Below are 21,193 nucleotides of genomic sequence, written 5' to 3'. Positions count from 1 at the left end.
AGAAATTGGCTCTTTTTCACTGCGTTGGCCAGTCCACAGATGAGGTATATAAATATACAGGATGAGATGTGTTTTTGATTCCACTGGCAAATATTAAGTAAAATTTCTATGCAAACAAGCGTCAAAGCCCTGGTGACTAATCACAGCACAGCGTGCATGATCATGATCTATAGACTACCGTGTTCACCTGTCACTTTGTTTATCTGTAAGAGAAAGCATAATCTGCTGCACAATATTCTATCAGATATCACCAAAAATCTTTTTTAAAAATTTACAAATGTACAACATATTCATAACTTTTTTTTTCTTACCATCAGTAGTATCAGTGCAAAGATATACATATAGTACATCACAATAAAAAAAAAAAGATCAGAAACATGAATTGGCATAAGAAACAGCAGAAGGCATAGTCTCCATAGACTTTTTAATCCTCTGTCATAAAAACATCTTATCTAGTGTTTTCTAAAAATAATCTTAAATTTCATTTTTTTGTACACAGTCTGCATATAAAAATAGATTCTGTGCAAAGAGGGTCAGAGTGTGTCTTATTCCCCTTGTATTTATATTTGTGTGTGTGAGAGAGAGAAAGAGCGAGATGAAGGATTGTTATATGTCACTGTCCTCTTTGACCAGGTTGGCCGTGTCTTGGAAGGAATCTTCTGTGGGTGAGTACATACTGAGTACATCTCGTTTCACAGGCTTTGGAAGTGGCACTACAGGAGGTGGTTGGCTGGTTGAAGTGTCCTCTGTACTCAAAGCAGGCTCTTTGTCCTGCATCTAAAATCATACGATAAAACCGTTGTCGATTTCAGAACTGTCGGCACCCTTCACAATAATGAGTAATAATGAATACTGTACATACGGCCATGAGGTTAGCTGTACAGTCTTACCTCGGAGTATGATGGGTTTTCAAATGTTGTACCTGGTTTTAGTTTTTTCTTAAAGAAGCTCCATTTAGACTCCTAAAATATAAAAAAGCAATCGTAAAAGATACAGGCTATACAGTCGTCTTGAAATGTTTAACTACTTTGCACCTGCTCTTACCTGTGTTATCTTGGGGTCTGTTGGAATACTTTTCACCTCCATTGCCTGCTGCTGTTCACTGTACATGGGATTTGCAAATACATTCTCTGTTGAATCACCACTTATATTCACAGTCACCTGTTTGAATGCAGAAGCAAAGCGGCTTGTGTATCATCTGTTTTTGCTTTGAAAATGTAGGCCAGTGTGTTGTATTAAAGGGGCGCAAGGTGGTATGAGTGCTGTCCTGCTTTACCTGTGTGGCATGTATGACTGCAGCATCACCAGCTGTGCCTGTTGCGGTGGAATAGAGAGGATTCTCAAATGTGACAGGTTCTCTTCCAGCATCTGCAAAGTTCTCGTTCTGATAACACAAAAGAATTGGAAATCAGAACCAATTCAACCTACAAATTCTATCCTTTGCATCTAATTCTTTATTTTAAGATTCACTGATTCTGATTTTAGAATACGTATATAAGCTCTGCACAAATGTTTATAAACCAATGCTGGAGGATTTAATGTAAAAACCTATGTCAAAACCTGTGATTTGACACAGGGCGGCACGGTGGTGTAGTACTTAGCACTGTTGCCTCACAGCAAGAAGGTTCTGGGTTCGAGCCCCGTGGCCGACGAGGGACTTTCTGTGCGGAGTTTGCATGTTCTCCCCGTGTCCGCGTGGGTTTCGTCCGGGTGCTCCGGTTTCCCCCACAGTCCAAAGACATGCAGGTTAGGTTAACTGGTGACTCTAAATTGACTGTACATGTGAATGTGAGTGGTTGTGTGTCTCGATGTGTCAATCCTGTGATGATCTGGTGACTTGTCCAGGGTGTACCCCGCCTCTTGCCCATAGTCAGCTGGGATAGGCTCCAGCTTGCCCACGACCCTTAAGAGGTTATGGATAATGGATGGATGGATGATTTGACGCGGGATTCTTTATGTATGACTTTGTCTTTAGAGAGAGCGGGAGAAGAATTCTCAGTTATCACTATGGCTAGATTGTTCAGGCTTCCTGTAACTGCACATTTTTTATTTATCCTTACTAACAGCACATTCACCAAGCTCTGACACAGATATTAAGTATACATTTGTCGTTTAAATTATGTCGGTGGAGTCAGTATACATTAGTCCTTCTGACATATGTGCTTCTTAGATAAGTGAAGCTGTAGAAGGTGTACATTACACTGCAATGGTGCTTCATTACAATTTTTAATTCACCCAGATTAATGCAACTTGGCCAGGCTGTTAAACAGGAGACAGTGAGAAACCAGCTATAATGATAATTATGGCCATAATAATGAAAATGAAAAAAGTAGATGGCTTTTTGATTTCATAAAACCAGTGAAATTTAGTTCCCTCTGAAATTTGGTCATTGTTATATATGTTTATTTCTGTAATATCGTCTCGTCTCGTCTTCTTCCGCTTTATCCGGGACCGGGTCGCGGAGGCAGCAGTCTAAGCAGGGAAGCCCAAACTTCCCTTTCCCCAGACACCTCGGCCAGCTCCTCGGGAAGAACACCGAGGCGTTCCCAGGCCAGCCGAGAGACATAGTCCCTCCAGCGTGTCCTGGGTCTTCCCCGGGGCCTCCTCCCGGGGGGACATGCCTGGAACACCTCCCCAGGGAGGCGTCCAGGAGGCATCCGAAAAAGATGCCCGAGCCACCTCAGCTGATTCCTCTCGATGTGGAGCAGCAGCGGCTCTACTCCGAGCTCCTCCCGAGTGACTGTGCTTCTCACCCTATCTCTAAGGGAGCGCCCAGCCACCCTGCGAAGGAAACTCATTTCGGCCGCTTGTATCCGCGATCTTGTCCTTTCGGTCATTACCCAAAGCTCATGACCATAGGTGAGAGTCGGAACGTAGATCGACCGGTAAATTGAGAGCTTCGCCTTTTGGCTCAGCTCCTTCTTCACCACAACGGACCGGTAAAGCGACCGCATCACTGCGGAGGCTGCACCGATCCGCCTGTCGATCTCACGCTCCATCCTTCCCTCACTCGTGAACAAGATCCCGAGATACTTAAACTCCTCCACTTGAGGCAGAACTTCTCCACCAACCTGGAGAGGGCAAGCCACCCTTTTCCGGTCAAGAACCATGGCCTCGGACTTGGAGGTGCTGATTCTCATCCCAGCCGCTTCACACTCGACTGCAAACCGCCCCAGTGCATGCTGAAGGTCCTGGTTTGAAGAAGCCAACAGGACAACATCATCCGCAAAAAGCAGAGATGAAATCCTGTGGTTCCCAAACAGGATTCCTTCTGGCCCCTGGCTGCGCCTAGAAATTCTGTCCATAAAAATTATGAACAGAACCGGTGACAAAGGGCAGCCCTGCCGGAGTCCAACATGCACTGGGAACAGGTCTGACTTACTGCCGGCAATGCGAACCAGACTCCTGCTCCGTTCGTACAGGGACCGGACAGCCCTTAGCAAAGAGCCCCGAACCCCATACTCCCGAAGCACCCCCCACAGAATACTACGGGGGACACGGTCGAATGCCTTCTCCAGATCCACAAAGCACATGTGGACTGGTTGGGCAAACTCCCATGAACCCTCGAGCACCCTATGAAGGGTATAGAGCTGGTCCAGTGTTCCGCGACCAGGACGAAAACCGCATTGTTCCTCCTGGATCCGAGGTTCGACTATTGGTCGAATTCTCCTCTCCAGTACCCTGGAGTAAACCTTCCCTGGGAGGCTGAGAAGTGTGATTCCCCTATAATTGGGGCACACTCTCCGGTCCCCTTTCTTAAAAAGAGGGACCACCACCCCAGTCTGCCACTCCAGAGGCACTGTCCCTGACCGCCACGCGATGTTGCAGAGGCGTGTCAACCAAGACAGCCCCACAACATCCAGAGACTTGAGATACTCAGGGCGGATCTCATCCACCCCCGGTGCCTTGCCACCGAGGAGCTTGCAAACCACCTCAGTGACTTCGGCTTGGGTAATGGACGAGTCCACCTCTGAGTCATCAGCCTCAGTCTCCTCAGTGGAAGACATGACGGTGGGATTGAGGAGATCCTCAAAGTATTCCTTCCACCGCCCGACAATGTCCCCAGTCGAGGTCAACAGCTCCCCACCCGCACTGTAAACAGTGTTGGCAGAGTACTGCTTCCCCCTCCTGAGGCGCCGGACGGTTTGCCAGAATTTCTTCGAGGCCGACCGATAGTCCTTCTCCATGGCCTCCCCGAACTCCTCCCAGTTCCGAGTTTTTGCCTCCGCAACTGCCCGAGCTGCAGCACGCCTGGCCTGCCGATACCCGTCAGCTGCCTCGGGAGTCCTGGAGGTTAACATGGCCCGATAGGACTCCTTCTTCAGCTTGACGGCATCCCTTACTTCTGGTGTCCACCACCGGGTTCGGGGATTGCCGCCACGACAGGCACCGGAGACCTTGCGGCCACAGCTCTGAACAGCTGCGTCCACAATGGAGGTAGAGAACATGGTCCACTCAGACTCAATGTCCCCCGCCTCCCTCGGAAGCTGGGAAAAGCTCTCCCGGAGGTGGGAGTTAAAGACCTCCCCGACAGAGTGCTCGGCCAGACGTTCCCAGCAGACCCTCACCATACGTTTGGGCCTGTTCTGTAATATCTAAAAAAAAAAAAACAAACAAACAAAAAAACAGGCCATTCTGTGGCTGGGAAGTTATTTAAGTTGAGGGGATTCCCAAGCAAATAATGTGCATGAAATTGCTCGCTTCGCGCAGTTATGCAAACAGGGAAGTCTGGTGTGCGCATGTGCAAGTTTACCTTTTGATGTCGTCATCATCTTCTTCTTCTCTTGGGTTTTACGGCAGCTGGCAGCCAGTGTTGCATTACTGCCATCTACAGGTTTATCTTGACCGTGCACTGACAGTTACATCATTCTGTCACTAAACAAACAGCTGATCACACCGAGGTGCTCGCTGACCGCCGATATTTATTAGTTTGGTCCTGCGTTTCCTTTCCTTCGCAACATAACGTCTTTTCTTCATGCTTTCCGTGACTGTAGTCAGTCTTCCACGTTTCATTCGCGTCCTCCATTGTCCTCTCCTGTTTCAAATTTGTATCCCACAATGCCTTGCACGAAAGGGGAAAGCCCACCACGTGATGCATGATGTAGTCTCTTGGATTGCGTCACGGTGAAGCAAGAAATAATAGCGGAGAATTTTGGGCCACGTGGCCCTAAATTCATTAATTGTTCTATAAAAAAAAAACCTCATAAAATTGGAAGTCTGTGATTCGAATTCAGTAGCTTTCGGTCCACTAAGCAAAAACAATTGTGTGTCAGGGAAAATCCTTTTTATGACCTAAACCTGAAAAATCTGAAAGTCAGTCTACAACCCCGATTCCAAAAAAGTTGGGACAAAGTACAAATTGTAAATAAAAACGGAATGCAATAATTTACAAATCTCAAAAACTGATATGTATTCACAATAGAACATAGACAACATATCAAATGTTGAAAGTGAGACATTTTGAAATTTCATGCCAAATATTGGCTCATTTGAAATTTCATGACAGCAACACATCTCAAAAAAGTTGGGACAGGGGCAATGAGAGGCTGGAAAAGTTAAAGGTACAAAAAAGGAACAGCTGGAGGACCAAATTGCAACTCATTAGGTCAATTGGCAATAGGTCATTAACATGACTGGGTATAAAAAGAGCATCTTGGAGTGGCAGTGGCTCTCAGAAGTAAAATGGGAGGAGGATCACCAATCCCCCTAATTCTGCACCGACAAATAGTGGAGCAATATCAGAAAGGAGTCTGACAGTGTAAAATTGCAAAGAGTTTGAACAGATCATCATCTACAGTGCATAATATCATCAAAAGATTCAGAGAATCTGGAAGAATCTCTGTGCGTAAGGGTCAAGGCCGGAAAACCATACTGGGTGCCTATGATCTTCGGGCCCTTAGATGGCACTGCATCACATATAGGCATGCTTCTGTATTGGAAATCACAAAATGGGCTCAGGAATATTTCCAGAGAACATTATCTGTGAACACAATTCACCGTGCCATCCGCCGTTGCCAGCTAAAACTCTATAGTTCAAAGAAGAAGCCGTATATAAACGTGATCCAGAAGAGCAGACGTCTTCTCTGGGCCAAGGATCATTTAAAATGGACTGTGGGAAAGTGGAAAACTGTTCTGTGGTCAGACGAATCAAAATTTGAAGTTCTTTATGGAAATCAGGGACGCCGTGTCATTCGGACTAAAGAGGAGAAGGACGACCCAAGTTGTTATCGGCGCTCAGTTCAGAAGCCTGCATCTCTGATGGTATGGGGTTGCATTAGTGCGTGTGGCATGGGCAGCTTACACATCTGGAAAGACACCATCAATGCTGAAAGGTATATCCAGGTTCTACAGCAACATATGCTCCCATCCAGACGACGTCTCTTTCAGGGAAGACCTTGCATTTTCCAACATGACAATGCCAAACCACATACTGCATCAATTACAGCATCATGGCTGCGTAGAAGAAGGGTCCGGGTACTGAACTGGCCAGCCTGCAGTCCAGATCTTTCACCCATAGAAAACATTTGGTGCATCATACTAAAACGGAAGATATGACAAAAAGACCTAAGACAGTTGAGCAACTAGAATCCTACATTAGACAAGAATGGGTTAACATTCCTATCCCTAAACTTGAGCAACTTGTCTCCTCAGTCCCCAGATGTTTACAGACTGTTGTAAAGAGAAAAGGGAATGTCTCACAGTGGTAAACATGGCCTTGTCCCAACTTTTTTGAGATGTGTTGTCATGAAATTTAAAATCACCTAATTTTTCTCTTTAAATGATACATTTTCTCAGTTTAAACATTTGATATGTCATCTATGTTCTATTCTGAATAAAATGTGGAATTTTGAAACTTCCACATCATTGCATTCCATTTTTATTTACAATTTGTACTTTGTCCCAACTTTTTTGGAATCAGGGTTGTACCTTTAAGGTCTTCTTATATGCTAATATACAAAGTATAAAGTTTATACTACATAAAACCTCTAAACCTACCTCAAGAGTTCTGACCTAACGGCTTTCATAAATCCTCCAGCATTTCTTTAGAATACATTCATGCAATGCCAATCGGTGTGTATTGAAAGTCTGTTGTAGGTACCTTTCAAAGAAAAGTCTCCACTTGAAATAAATGCAGGGAGAATTAAAAACTACAGTTCCCTTGAAATAATCTAGTTTTTACTGGGTGAAAGACGCGTCTGTGTGGAACTCTGTCACGTCAAAAAATGTGCAAACTGGAGGTTAACCTGGGATTTCACAGCTCATCCTTATGCCACTTACTGTATGACCTAAATGTGCTGACCTTGCATTTAAGAGCTGAAGCTCCACCACGTAGTGTTAAATTAGGACAGAGTGTTTGAGGTTTACCAACTGCATGGCTCTATCTATGAATGATACCCCCAAAGTCTGAGGATCCATGGTGACATTGTCTCCTGAGCGGAAGGATACGCCGTTTCCTGTGTCATTTGACTTGGCCAGACTACTCAAGCTAAACAACAGAGAGAGAGAGAGACAGAGAGAGAGAGACAGAGAGAGAAAGTAGGTTTGCTATAATAATGAAATAATAAATGTACTGCTGGTAGTATAATTAAAAAAAAACATTCATTATGATTCCCTTCTGCCACAACTCAAATGATTTATTCATGAGTGACAAAGGCTCATCAACGCAGCAGTAACTCTACTCACATCACTAATAGAGGATCAAAGTAAGCTTGTTCTTTCTATAGATCTCCTTCAGGTCAAAGAAAGCCAAGGAGTTTGAGTGCAGATAAATGAGTGTAATGGAGTACCTGGGTAGCTTGGGCATTGAAGGGATGAGTGAGCCTGTGCGTCTGTAGTTCACGAAAAGTCCAATGGCGAGAGCTCCACTTAGGAGAATAATAATCACTGCCAGCAGCACAGCGACTGCTAAATAGAGAACAGGAGAGATATGTACTGTATGAGACACGGAATATCTGTGTGTCAGGACTACACTCAGTTGAATAAAATGTTAAAGGGGAACTGAAGGCAAATTTTTTATTATCAAAATTCCATTTATCTCATTTTATAAAATGTAGGAATGCATTTCTGATAGCTATTTTGTCGCTGCGATAGCAAGTTATGAGTGTTTGAAATATGCTCTGTAATATATCAGTCCATATGTCAAAGCAATGGCCCTAAACGAGATTCGCTGAGACCTGTGCAAGACATCGTAGGACGGAAGTAAAACGTACAGCGGAAATCAAAGTGACCAACATCTGCTAACGTTGTCAAAAGACGCGCGCGTCCTCCTTCGAATGCTGATGTAATCAAGCGGAAAATTTTCCCTGTGTCCGAAATCGCTCCCTACTCACTATATAGGGCACTATATAGTGGGGACGCCATTTTGTAGTGCTGTCCGAAACCTTAGTGAGGATTATGTGGGAAATGTGCTCAGTATAATATGTATTCATCACAAAAATACATGCATGTATTTATTATTTTGAAAACCCACCAGCTGCCTGATCCGGCACGTTTTAATTGTGCGACAGTAATGATGTAAATTCCAGTGTGACAGACTCGTCCTTATCCTGTCATCTTTCCACCTTTTCTCTACTCCACGTTGGTTCGAAGTCATGTGGAATAATCTCCATCACTGATGAAGCTGGCAAATCTCGAAATTAATCTAAATTAGAATGATACGGCGATCTGGGGCGGCACGGTGGTGTAGTGGTTAGCGCTGTCGCCTCACAGCAAGAAGGTCCGGGTTCGAGCCCCGTGGCCGGCGAGGGCCTTTCTGTGTGGAGTTTGCATGTTCTCCCCGTGTCCGCGTGGGTTTCCTCCGGGTGCTCCGTTTTCCCCCACAGTCCAAAGACATGCAGGTTAGGTTAACTGGTGACTCTAAATTGACCGTAGGTGTGAGTGTGAATGGTTGTCTGTGTCTATGTGTCAGCCCTGTAATGACCTGGCGACTTGTCCAGGGTGTACCCCGCCTTTCGCCCGTAGTCAGCTGGGATAGGCTCCAGCTTGCCTGTGACCCTGTAGAACAGGATAAAGCGGCTAGAGATGATGAGATGAGATGGCGATCTGGCCGCTGTGTAAACAGTTTTCAAAATGGCGGCGCTGACACTTCACATTTGAAGTCTCGCACAAGTCTCGTGAAGATCATGCGGATAAGCGACGCCTGCCGTGGACCAAACGAACTACATTCAGCATGGCTAAAAACCAAAAAGGCTGATAAGTGTAATATAATATGCCAATACGAGTCATGATATAAGGTTAATAAAACTGAAAAAGTAATTGAATAATACGTTAATTAAGAAATAAAGCAAGTTTAAAAATGACTTCAGTTCCTCTTTACTGCTAGTCCTGTATTTCATTCACCTTTGCTGAGTCATCCAGTATGAATAATACAGGAGGGACGAGGGGTTAGATAGGACATTTAGTCAGAGCCAAGTGTGACGGTAAGTAACCAAAAAAAAAAAAAGAAGGAACTAAGATGTTAATGAAAACACTCATGCATTCAGCAGCCTTTACCAAAATCAGTTAAACATGCACTGTGTGTATGTCATTAACTTGCTTCGTTAATGTATCAGACACTGGATAAAGGACACTACAGGGCTGGCCTTCAATGGTTTGGGAAGTGAGAATAATCCTGTCACCTGTTCCAGCAGGTGCTCCTCGGGACTTTCCTATTTCACAGTGTCTTCCTGAATAACCATGCGGACACCTGTGTGTGTGGTGGGGGGGGCAGAATATCATCAGGTTGTAATGGGTAACAAACGTGATATTTGCCACTGTTCATTTACTACATGACTCAATCCTTCATCAATTACAACCCCGATTCCAAAAAAGTTGGGACAAAGTACAAATTGTAAATAAAAACGGAATGCAATAATTTACAAATCTCAAAAACTGATACTGTATTCACAGTAGAACACAGACAACATATCAAATGTCAAAAGTGAGACATTTTGAAATTTCATGCCAAATATTGGCTCATTTGAAATTTCATGACAGCAACACATCTCAAAAAAGTTGGGACAGGGGCAATAAGAGGCTGGAAAAGTTAAAGGTACAAAAAAGGAACAGCTGGAGGACCAAATTGCAACTCATTAGGTCAATTGGCAATAGGTCATTAACATGACTGGGTATAAAAAGAGCATCTTGGAGTGGCAGCGGCTCTAAGAAGTAAAGATGGGAAGAGGATCACCAATCCCCCTAATTCTGCGCCGACAAATAGTGGAGCAATATCAGAAAGGAGTTCAACAGTGTAAAATTGCAAAGAGTTTGAACATATCATCATCTACAGTGCATAATATCATCAAAAGATTCAGAGAATCTGGAAGAATCTCTGTGCGTAAGGGTCAAGGCCGGAAAACCATACTGGGTGCCCGTGATCTTCGGGCCCTTAGACGGCACTGCATCACATACAGGCATGCTTCTGTATTGGACATCACAAAATGGGCTCAGGAATATTTCCAGAGAACATTATCTGTGAACACAATTCACCGTGCCATCCGCCGTTGCCAGCTAAAACTCTATAGTTCAAAGAAGAAGCCGTATCTAAACATGATCCAGAAGCGCAGACGTCTTCTCTGGGCCAAGGCTCATTTAAAATGGACTGTGGCAAAGTGGAAAACTGTTCTGTGGTCAAACGAATCAAAATTTGAAGTTCTTTATGGAAATCAGGGACGCTGTGTCATTCGGACTAAAGAGGAGAAGGACGACCCAAGTTGTTATCAGCGCTCAGTTCAGAAGCCTGCATCTCTGATGGTATGGGGTTGCATTAGTGCGTGTGGCATGGGCAGCTTACACATCTGGAAAGACACCATCAATGCTGAAAGGTATATCCAGGTTCTAGAGCAACATATGCTCCCATCCAGACGGCGTCTCTTTCAGGGAAGACCTTGCATTTTCCAACATGACAATGCCAAACCACATACTGCATCAATTACAGCATCATGGCTGCGTAGAAGAAGGGTCCGGGTACTGAACTGGACAGTCTGCAGTCCAGATCTTTCACCCATAGAAAACATTTGGCGCATCATAAAACGGAAGATACGACACAAAAGACCTAAGACAGTTGAGCAACTAGAATCCTACATTAGACAAGAATGGGTTAACATTCCTATCCCTAAACTTGAGCAACTTGTCTCCTCGGTCCCCAGACGTTTACAGACTGCTGTAAAGAGAAAAGGGGATGTCTCACAGTGGTAAACATGGCCTTGTCCCAACTTTTTTGAGATGTGTTGTTGTCATGAAATTTAAAATCGCCTAATTTTTCTCTTTAAATGATACATTTTCTCAGTTTAAAGATTTGATATGTCATCTATGTTTTATTCTGAATAAAATATGGAATTTTGAAACTTCCACATCATTGCATTCCGTTTTTATTTACAATTTGTACTTTGTCCCAACTTTTTTGGAATCGGGGTTGTAAAAGAACACTGCATTTCTCCTGCATACTTACTTGCATTTTGGCTGGCCCGGCTTGTCAGTGGAGCACGTTCCACCATTAATGCATCCACATTCAAGCGGCATGGCTACCTCTGGCTGGCTGGCTATAAGGGCAAGAACCAAAAACAACATTACAAAAAACCTGCAACCACAACAGTATCAATGTAGAGTGGATACAATAATAATAATGCTCCCAACAACAACAACAGCTGGGTCACATTAATCAATTTTACCAGCAGTTACTTGAATCATGTATTTTGTGAAAAAAACAATAATGGCTGACATTTAATACAGAATAACACAATTAACTATTATTAAAGTAAAGCATGATATCTTATTTGCTGAAATATATAATAAAGAAAGAAACCCAATACATGATAAGCAAACTTGAATAGTACTTTAAACCAAGAGGGTGGCACGGTGGTGTAGTGGTTAGCATGGTCGCCTCACGGCAAGAAGGTTCTGGGTTTGAACCCAGCAGCTGGCAAGGGCCTTTCTGTGTGGAGTTTGCATGTTCTCCCCGTGTCTGCATGGGTTTCCTCCGGGTGCTCTGGTTTCCCCCACAGTTCAAAGACATGCGGTTAGGTTAATATGGGATGGCCTTGGGCTAGGGTGCCCTTGAGCGAGGCACCTAACTCCTGATTGCTCCCTGGGCGCTGTTAGCATGGCTGCTAACATGTGGTATGTGTGTGTGTGTGTGCTCGTTGCTCACATGTGTGTATGTGTGTTCACTGCTTCAGATGGGTTAAATGCAGAGAGGGAATTTCACAAGTGTGTGATGAATAAAGTTGTGCTTTCTTTCTTTCCTTTTCTACAGATAAATATACAACATACCACAAAGTAGGAGCTGTAACTGTATAACTATCAAAACGCTGATATTTCAAATTAACATAATTGAGTTTGCTTGAGGGGCGGCACGGTGGTGTAGTGGTTAGCACTGTCGCCTCACAGCAAGAAGGTCCTGGGTTCGAGCCCAGCTGCCGACAAGGGTCTTTCTGTGTGGAGTTTGCATGTTCTCCCCGTGTCCGCGTGGGTTTCCTCTGGGTGCTCCGGTTTCCCCCACAGTCCAAAGACATGCAGGTTAGGCTAACTGGTGACTCTAAATTGACCGTAGGTGTGAATGTGAGTGTGAGTGGTTGTTTGTCTCTATGTGTCAGCCCTGTGATGACCTAGCGACTTGTCCAGGGTGTACCCCACCTCTCACCCATAGTCAGCTGGGATAGGCTCCAGCTTGCCTGCGACCCTGTAGAACAGGATAAGCAGCTACAGATAATGGATGGATGGAGTTTGTTTGATGGTACGGTATATAATTCTTATGGTGATATTTGTATGCCATCCAAACAATATCGCTAAAAGTTTATCTGGGTGGCACGGTGGTGTAGTGGTTAGCACTGTTGCCTCACAGCAAGAAGGTTCTGGGTTTGATCCCAGTGGTCGACAGGGGCTTTTCTGTGTGAAGTTTGCATGTTCTCCCCATGTCTGCATGGGTTTCCTCCATGTGCTCTGGTTTCCCCCACAGTCCAAAGGCATTCGGTTAGGTTAACTGGCTACTCTAAATTGCCCATAGGTGTGAATGATTGAGAGGAGAAAACCTCTATAATAATCCCGTAGAATGATAACAGGAAACCACTACTGTAATTCCTCCCTAGAAACTTTGATGGCTGAAGCCATCAGAGCAGACCTGTCATCAGGCAGAACACTAAAGAAGAAAAGTGTGTCTAATGCCAGGATCAGACTACACAATATTTGTCTTTCATGATGGTCACCATGTCAAATTAGGGACTCATAGTGCCATAAATTCTTGCCATGTCTTGGTCAGGAGACTGGCAACACTACAAGTTTGACCCAGACCAATCATTGTTCATGTCTTTGCATTTTGTCAGGGAGGAGGGTCAAGAAATTGTCATTCATAGCTATGAAGGAATGCATCATAGGAGTTGTCAAACTAGGCGAGAAAATACAAAAAATTCTGACATGCTAGACTTTTCATTGGGTTGGCCCAGACACCACATCGCTGTTCTTTGAATATGCCACACTACAAGGCCTGTGAGTCATTCTTGATGTTCATATTTGGGCCCGGCGCTGGAAATTTGTCAGCTATGGGTGGCACAGTGGTGTAGTGGTTAGCACTGTCGCCTCACAGCAAGAAGGTTCTGGGTTGGAGCCCAGTGGCCGACGAGGGCCTTTCTGTATGGAGTTTGCATGTTCTTCCCATGTCTGCGTGGGTTTCCTCTGGGTGCTCCGGTTTCCCCCACAGTTCAGACATGCGGTTAGGTTAACATGGGGCGGCCTTGGGCTGAGGTGCCCTTGAGCAAGGCACCTAAACCCTCAACTGCTCTCTGGGCTCTGTAGCATAGCTGCCCACTGCTCTGGGTACGTGTGTGTGCTCATTGCTCACTTGTGTGTGTGTGTGCATGCGTGTGTTCACTGCTTCAGATGGGTAAAACGCGGAGGACGAATTTCACTGTACTTGAGTGTGCATGTGATAAATAAAGGCTGCTTCTTCTTCTACAACAAAATTGTGTCAAAATTGGGCTGAATTTGTGTAGTCTGATCCTGGCCTTATATGACTTTTTGGAAGTTATGTAACATTGAATGACATTTCAAGGGGGTGAATTTCCTGAATCCCATTTTTGAAACATTATTCTTAAAAAAATACACAGTACATCTCAGTGGATAGATGAAATTAATTTATCCTACTTTTTCATATTTGACTGTATTAGCTTGAAGAATAATGTGTCTCTTACCTGCGTCACATTCATTCTCATTGAAGCTGATGGGGGTGGAGCCTTGTGGACAGGCGCAGGTGTATCCACCAGGTCGAATCAGACACAAATGACTACACACATTTTTACAGGGGTTCAACACTGAGACAAAAGAAATTCTGTGATTATTATATGAAACATTATTGCAACATGTTTTTTCATGAATTATAAACTAACATACTTGCTGTAATCACTGGGTGAACAACTGCTTCTCACCTGAACGGTTGTATCTGTGCTCATGATAGATGCGGACCTGAGTCAGCCAGGGGTTTATGGTCAACACTTTCACTTTATCCTCTTTCCCAAACTTGTCAACCTTCCACACTTCCCCCCTGATCTTTGTTGTCCAGTACACATGGCCTTCAAATACATCTAGACTGTAGGGGTTTCCAATATCTGCAAACAAGACCAGTGTGATCAACTCTAAAACAAAAAAGTCCTCAAGAAAATTATATCTAAAATACCTGAAACGGACATAAATTTCACTTTAAGTATCAGAACTGTATATGTGGGAAATGAATTTAAACCAAGGAAACAAAATATGTACAAATGTATACTCGTATGTTTATACACTGCCCTGCCCAAAAAAAAAAAGTCATGCACGTTAATATTTGGTTGGATCGCCTTTAGCTTTGATTACAGCATGCATTCACTGAGGCATTGTTTTGAGAAACTTATGCAATGTCACAACATTTATTTCAGTCCAGAGTTGTATTAATTTTCACTGAGATCTTGTGTTGAGGATCAGAGAGTCAAACCACTGCATAAAGTCTTCTCCAGCACATCCCAAAGGTTCTCAATGGGCTTAAGGTCAGGAATCTGTGGTGGCCAATTCATGGTTGAAAATGATTCCTCATGCTTCCTGAACCGGGCGGCACGGTGGTATAGTGGTTAGTGCTGTCACCTCACAGCAAGAAGGTCTGGGTTTGAGCCCCGTGGCCGGCGAGGGCCTTTCCATGCGGAGTTTCCATGTTGTCCACGTGGGTTTCCTCCGGGTGCTCCGGTTTCCCCCAAAGACATGCAGGTTAGGTTAACTGGTGACTCTAAATTGACCGTAGGTGTGAATGGTTGTCTGTGTCAGCCCTGTGATGACCTGGCAACTTGTCCAGGATGTACCCCGCCTCTCGCCCATAGTCAGCTGGGATAGGCTCCAGCTTGCCTGCGACCCTGAAGGATAAAGCGGCTAGAGATAATGAGATGAGATGCTTCCTGAACCACTCTTTCACAATCTGAGCCCTAATTTTATGCCTGTGCCATCAGGGAAGAAAACAAATTCCACTGATGTGATAACCTGGTTATTCAGTACATTCAGGTAGTCAGCTGACTTCATTGTATTGCCCCATAACATTGCTGAGTCTCGACCTGACCAACCGAAGCAACCACAGATCATAACACTGCCTCCAGAGGCTTGTACAATGGCTACTATGCATGATGAGTTCATCACTTCATGTTCTTCCCTTCTTACCTTGACACATCCATCACTCAGGTATAGGGTAAATCTGGACTTATCAAACCACATGACCTTTTTCCATTGCTTCAGAGTCCAATCTTTATGCTCCCTAGCAAACTGAAGCCTTTTCTCCTGATTAGTCTCACTAACAAGTAGTTTTCTTCTGGACACACAACTGTTTAGTCCCAATCCTGTGAGTTCTCGTCACACTGTGGGTGTGGAAATGCTCTTAATTTCACTATTAAATGTAGTGCTTAGTTCAACGGTAGATTTTTTTTTTTTTTTTTACCTTGCCCGGGACAGAGTCCACCAGGGGGCAAGGTATTGTTTTCAGTTTTTTTGTTTGTTTGTTTGTTTTTTTGTTAATGGCATTACGGGAAAACAGCTGGACCAATTTTCATGAAACTTTCAGGATAGATGGGCATTGGTCTCAAATAGAACCTCCAATATTTTGAGGGTCATCCAGGCAAGGTCACCAAAAAGGTCAAAATTGTTTTTTCGTGATATCTTCCTTCATATTCATTCAGATGTGTTCTGATTGGCTGAAAGCGGTACGGTGTGCGAATGAGAATCAGAACCATGTTTATTGGCCAAGTAAGTTCACAGACAAGGTCAAAACCAAGGTCAAGGTCACCAAAAAGGTCAAAATCGTTTTTTTGCGACTTCATCATAAGTGCTACCGGGCGAGATTTTTTTTTGCCTGGCAACACTTGTTTTAAATGATTCAACTTCACCAAGCATTTAAGTGATCTCTGATCATGGTCAGTCAGGATCTTTTTTCAACCACATTTTTTCCATAAAGTTGACGGTTCATCGCTATCCTTCCAGGTTTTAATAATGCTTTGGACATTTATTGACCCAATCCCAGTAATTTAAGCAATCTCCTTAGTTGTTTTCTTTGCTTGATGCAGGCCAATAATTTGTCCCTTCAGAAACACAGTAACATCTTTTCCATGACCAGAGGAGACGTCTGCCGACATGTTTGTTTAAGAAATGAGAAGCTACTCACTGTATCAGTTAGGGATAAAAAAAAAAATTGTTGCCAGCTGAAACACATTAATGACTGTAGTAATTATCCAATCAAAGCCTCTTATGTATTTGCTCTTATGTATTTAAATCCAAATGGGGATTTTTTTTTTTGGCCAGTTGGGGGTCGCGCCTGGAGGACACTCTGGACTCTTGCAGTGGTGCTTTTGTGGCTGGGGACTGCAGTTGACTTGCTGACTTTAGGACTGCAGTTGACTTGCTGACTTTGGAACTACGGTTGTCGTGAACGGTTTTGCGCTCGGGTTTCCGTCGGTGGGGGGTTTAAGGCATCAACGAAGTTGACTTTATGGTAGGACTGTTAATGTTATAGTCATGTTGTCTGTTGTTGCCTGGATGGGGATGGGTTCCCTTTTGGGTCTGGTTCCTCTCAAGGTTTCTTCCTCATGTTGTCTGAGGGAGTTTTTCCTTGCCACTGTCGCCACAGGCTTGCTCATTGGGGATAGATTAGGGATAAAATTAGCTCATATTTTAAGTCGTTCAAATTCTGTAAAGCTGCTTTGCGACAATGTTTATTGTTAAAAGCGCTGTAGAAATAAACTTGACTTGACTTAATAGTATATCATTTCTATATGTTTATCTATGGTGTTCAACCTCCTGATATGACGATCTTCCTGTCAGTTCCATCTGGCTTCATTGACTCAATAATGTTCTCTTTCGAGTCACACCAGTAAATCCTGTGTCCATTAAGGTAATCTAGAGTGAGTCCTGTTGGCCAGCCTAGATCCTCATCCAGCAGCACTTGTCTGTGCTGGCCATCCATCCACGCTGCCTCAATCTTTGGCCTTCTACCCCAGTCAGACCAGTACATCATACTGGGTGACAACAAAAACAAAAGCACACACACAAGATGTTCATTTGGACAACAGAAATGGGACTTAAAGCTTGAAATGTTGTGTGTACTATATTGTAAATACAGGGCAATTAAAATGGTAAGGTGGTTACCCAAGAGCTGGGTTGACAACTATTGCAGCTGGTTGATCTAGATCAGAATGGATCAACCACTTTCTGTACCGCCCGTCCAGCTTTGCAACTTCAATACGATTGGTGCCAGCATCTGTCCAGTAAATGTGTCTAAAATATATAACAAGATAACTTTGCTTATCTGGATTAAGTCTATCATTTCAGAAGTAATATCAGAGAGAATGTTGAAAATGCACAATAACTAAACATACAAGAAGTAACTTTACATACCGCCCAACCCAGTCCACAGCAATTCCATCGGGTCTGGAGATGTATCTAAGGTTGAGATCTACATCTTTCATTTGGTTACTGCCATGGTCATCAAATGTGGTCATATACGCTCTCTTTATGGAGCCAAACTGAACACCATGACCCAAAATGGTCCAGTACACAATACCTAAGAGTAAATATTTAGCAGTAAGTATTTCACCGTACAGTGAAATGTCCATGAAACCTGGACTCTGCTAATTATAATAAGATCAGTCATGAAACCAGTTAGTAAACCCTCAAGAATAGAAATATGACATATAAGATAGCTGCATTAAAGATAGAGTAAGACATGATAGGGCTTCATTAAACAACTAAAATGAGCTAAACTGAGATAAATACTGTACATTCCCCAATGCAGAACATTGTTTGGCTGTAATTTTTACATAGTGTATGGTCTTACTGAGCCCCTGGTCCTCTGGGTCCCAAATGTAGTCCAGAGCTTGAATGTGTTCAGCATTATCAATATAGTCTGAATATTGCTTAGAAAACAGGTTATAACGACGGATACGCACGTTGTCAGGCAACAGCAGCACTGGAGGATTGCCTGAGACAAAGAATGGACACTTTGAATCATAGAGAGACCATAAAAGGAAGACAAAACACTGAGAAAGTTAAAAACAGAAAATAGTCAAAATTATATTATATAATTGCTATTTAAAAAATAATTACACTACCGTTCAAAAGTTTGGGGTCACCCAGACAATTTTGTGTTTTCCATGAAAGGTCACACTTTTATTTACCACCATAAGTTGTAAAATGAATAGAAAATATAGTCAAGACATTTTTCTGGCCATTTTGAGCATTTAATCGACCCCACAAATGTGATGCTCCAGAAACTCAATCTGCTCAAAGGAAGGTCAGTTTTATAGCTTCTCTAAAGAGCTCAACTGTTTTCAGCTGTGCTAACATGATTGTACAAGGGTTTTCTAATCATCCATTAGCCTTCTGAGGCAATGAGCAAACACATTGTACCATTAGAACACTGGAGTGAGAGTTGCTGGAAATGGGCCTCTATACACCTATGGAGATATTGCACCAAAAACCAGACATTTGCAGCTAGAATAGTCATTTACCACATTAGCAATGTATAGAGTGGATTTCTGATTAGTTTAAAGTGATCTTCATTGAAAAGAACAGTGCTTTTCTTTGAAAAATAAGGACATTTCAAAGTGATCCCAAACTTTTGAACGGTAGTGTACATCCACCAACAGCAGTGTCTTATTTTTGCACACTTGAATGAATGTATTCATTCATTCATCTTCATCCCAAGAACACTAGGTGTTTGGTCAGAACACACAATGGATGAGACGTCTGCCCGTTTCAAAGTAGATGAATGTAACAGTACAAAACAGTCAGACTCTAAGGTTGCCTTTTGTGCTTCGGGTTTAAGCAGAACATAACACTGAGACATCCGCATTCCAAAACAACGGTCATGTGCATAAAGTCAAATCTGTGTATGACTTGTTCAACATGCATGATGGAGCACTGGGATACTTTGAGCACAGCCACTGGCATGAACAGCAGCTTCAAGGCATTGGTGACATCCTAATATCATGAAACTGGAGGAATCCTGACCTGATGGGACTGCTGATGTTATTAAATAGAGGGAAGGTGAAACAAGTATTAGAAAAAAAAAAGGACGTGACTAATTTTTGTCCAAGAAGCTAGCACAAGAGTTCATCTAGAGTTTGGAGGTGAATATTTGGTGCTTTGCCTGCTGTTCTTATCCCACTAACATATATAGGTTTAAGGTCCAGTGATGTTGCAGGTGTTCCAGTGTTCCATCGTGTTTGGCAAACAGGTCACACAGATTTGACCATTTTCATTCTACTGATGTCTTCAAGAAATATGAGCGTTTCAGTGCTGTGCTTAGACGTGAAGCACAAAATGCAACCTCAGAGTCTGGCCAACAACTGGCAATCCTATTGTATACTAAGTTAATATTTTTATAAGGCTGCTATTGGTGGATGTGAACTATCCATATTCAAGATATAGGTTGTATAATGTAAAAACAGATATGGAGAGAGAAACAGAGTGAAAATGACGAGTGATGTTAACTAAATGAGCAGTTACCAGCTCCACTGCTCACCTTCAGCAGCACATTCAGTCCCGTGTTGCGGTCCCACAGAGCGGAATCCCTCAGCACAGAAACACTCATAACTGCCCTTAGTGTTTTTGCACAGCTGGGGACAAGTGCCATAGAGGTCACACTCATTCACATCTGTAGAGAGACAGATGGAGACAAAACATCTTAAAATTCAGAAGAACTGTCACACTTACTATGATGGATGCTGCTGTTTTAGGGAAGCATTTCCTACAAAAATCTACAAACTATATCACCAATGATGTAATCCCTTACAAAAAAGAAAAGTTTATTCAAGTGTGCTTCTTGTATACTTCTTTTAAACTAAAAATAAGAGTATGCTTTCAGTTTACTTTTTATTTACTTATCAGAGATATACTTAATAAAGTTATACATAAGTATACTTGGCTTACACTGAAAAGTATATAGAAAAGTCTGAGTATATTAAAGTTATACTTAACATTTGATCAAGATATACTTAACAAAAGTGTAATAAAGTATTAAAATATTTGTGCCTTATGTTTAAGTGTACTTGCCCTGTAGTAAATTTTGATTTTTAAAGAAAATGAATATGTTCTTAATCCTGAGTATCTGTTGTTATTTTGTGAATTCTTACCTTTATAACTTAATTGTACCTTAAGGTACAAAACACTTAAGTTGTCAACTGGTAGTGTGCATGAGGTAAGGGTTAGGGCTAGAAAACTAATAGTATACCTAGAAGGGTAATTGCAGTATACTTCAAAACTAAAATTGAACTAGATGTATATAACCAGTAATTAATAGTATATTTCCAATATGCTATAAAGTATACTTTTATAAACTAAAAAGTGGACTAGAAGTGTGTAACGAGTAAACCAATAGTATAGTTCCAGTATACTACAAAGTATACTTTAGTAAACTAAAAAGTAGACTAGAAGTATAAAACGAGTATATTTCCAGTATACTATGAAGTATGCTTTTGTAAACTAAAGAGTGGACTACAAGTATAGAACTAGTAAACTATTAGTATGTAAGTTTACTTGTGGTATACTTGCAATACAAAATTAAAAAATACTAGTTGTATACTCAAAGTTTACTTCTCTTAGACTTAAAGTATACTTTTTATCAACTAAAAGTGGGCCAATTTAGTCCCAAGAAGTATGAGATTAGTTTACTTACAAGTATACTGTAAGTACATTGATATCAGTATACTTGGTACACAAA

At 42.6% G+C, this 21,193-nt stretch overlaps 1 protein-coding gene across 1 annotated transcript in view; it reads right to left on the bottom strand.

Moving 5' to 3' along the window:
* Nucleotides 1-606: 606 nt before the first annotated feature.
* Nucleotides 607-21,193, bottom strand: part of lrp2a (low density lipoprotein receptor-related protein 2a) — a 211,697-nt gene continuing 191,110 nt past the window's right edge. The window contains exons 66-80 of the mRNA XM_060930575.1: nt 19,997-20,128; nt 18,308-18,451; nt 17,869-18,034; nt 17,620-17,748; nt 17,269-17,489; nt 14,397-14,576; nt 14,163-14,282; nt 11,429-11,519; nt 9,618-9,685; nt 7,788-7,905; nt 7,366-7,486; nt 1,277-1,384; nt 1,045-1,161; nt 891-962; nt 607-777 (exon numbers count right to left, since the gene is read on the bottom strand). Coding sequence (XP_060786558.1) covers nt 607-777; nt 891-962; nt 1,045-1,161; nt 1,277-1,384; nt 7,366-7,486; nt 7,788-7,905; nt 9,618-9,685; nt 11,429-11,519; nt 14,163-14,282; nt 14,397-14,576; nt 17,269-17,489; nt 17,620-17,748; nt 17,869-18,034; nt 18,308-18,451; nt 19,997-20,128 — 1,958 coding nt within the window. The remainder of the gene's footprint in view (nt 778-890; nt 963-1,044; nt 1,162-1,276; nt 1,385-7,365; nt 7,487-7,787; nt 7,906-9,617; nt 9,686-11,428; nt 11,520-14,162; nt 14,283-14,396; nt 14,577-17,268; nt 17,490-17,619; nt 17,749-17,868; nt 18,035-18,307; nt 18,452-19,996; nt 20,129-21,193) is intronic.

The sequence above is a fragment of the Neoarius graeffei genome, chromosome 9, assembly GCF_027579695.1.
Source record: "Neoarius graeffei isolate fNeoGra1 chromosome 9, fNeoGra1.pri, whole genome shotgun sequence".
NCBI lineage: Eukaryota > Metazoa > Chordata > Actinopteri > Siluriformes > Ariidae > Neoarius > Neoarius graeffei.
This window is presented reverse-complemented; position numbering and strand designations above follow the sequence as displayed.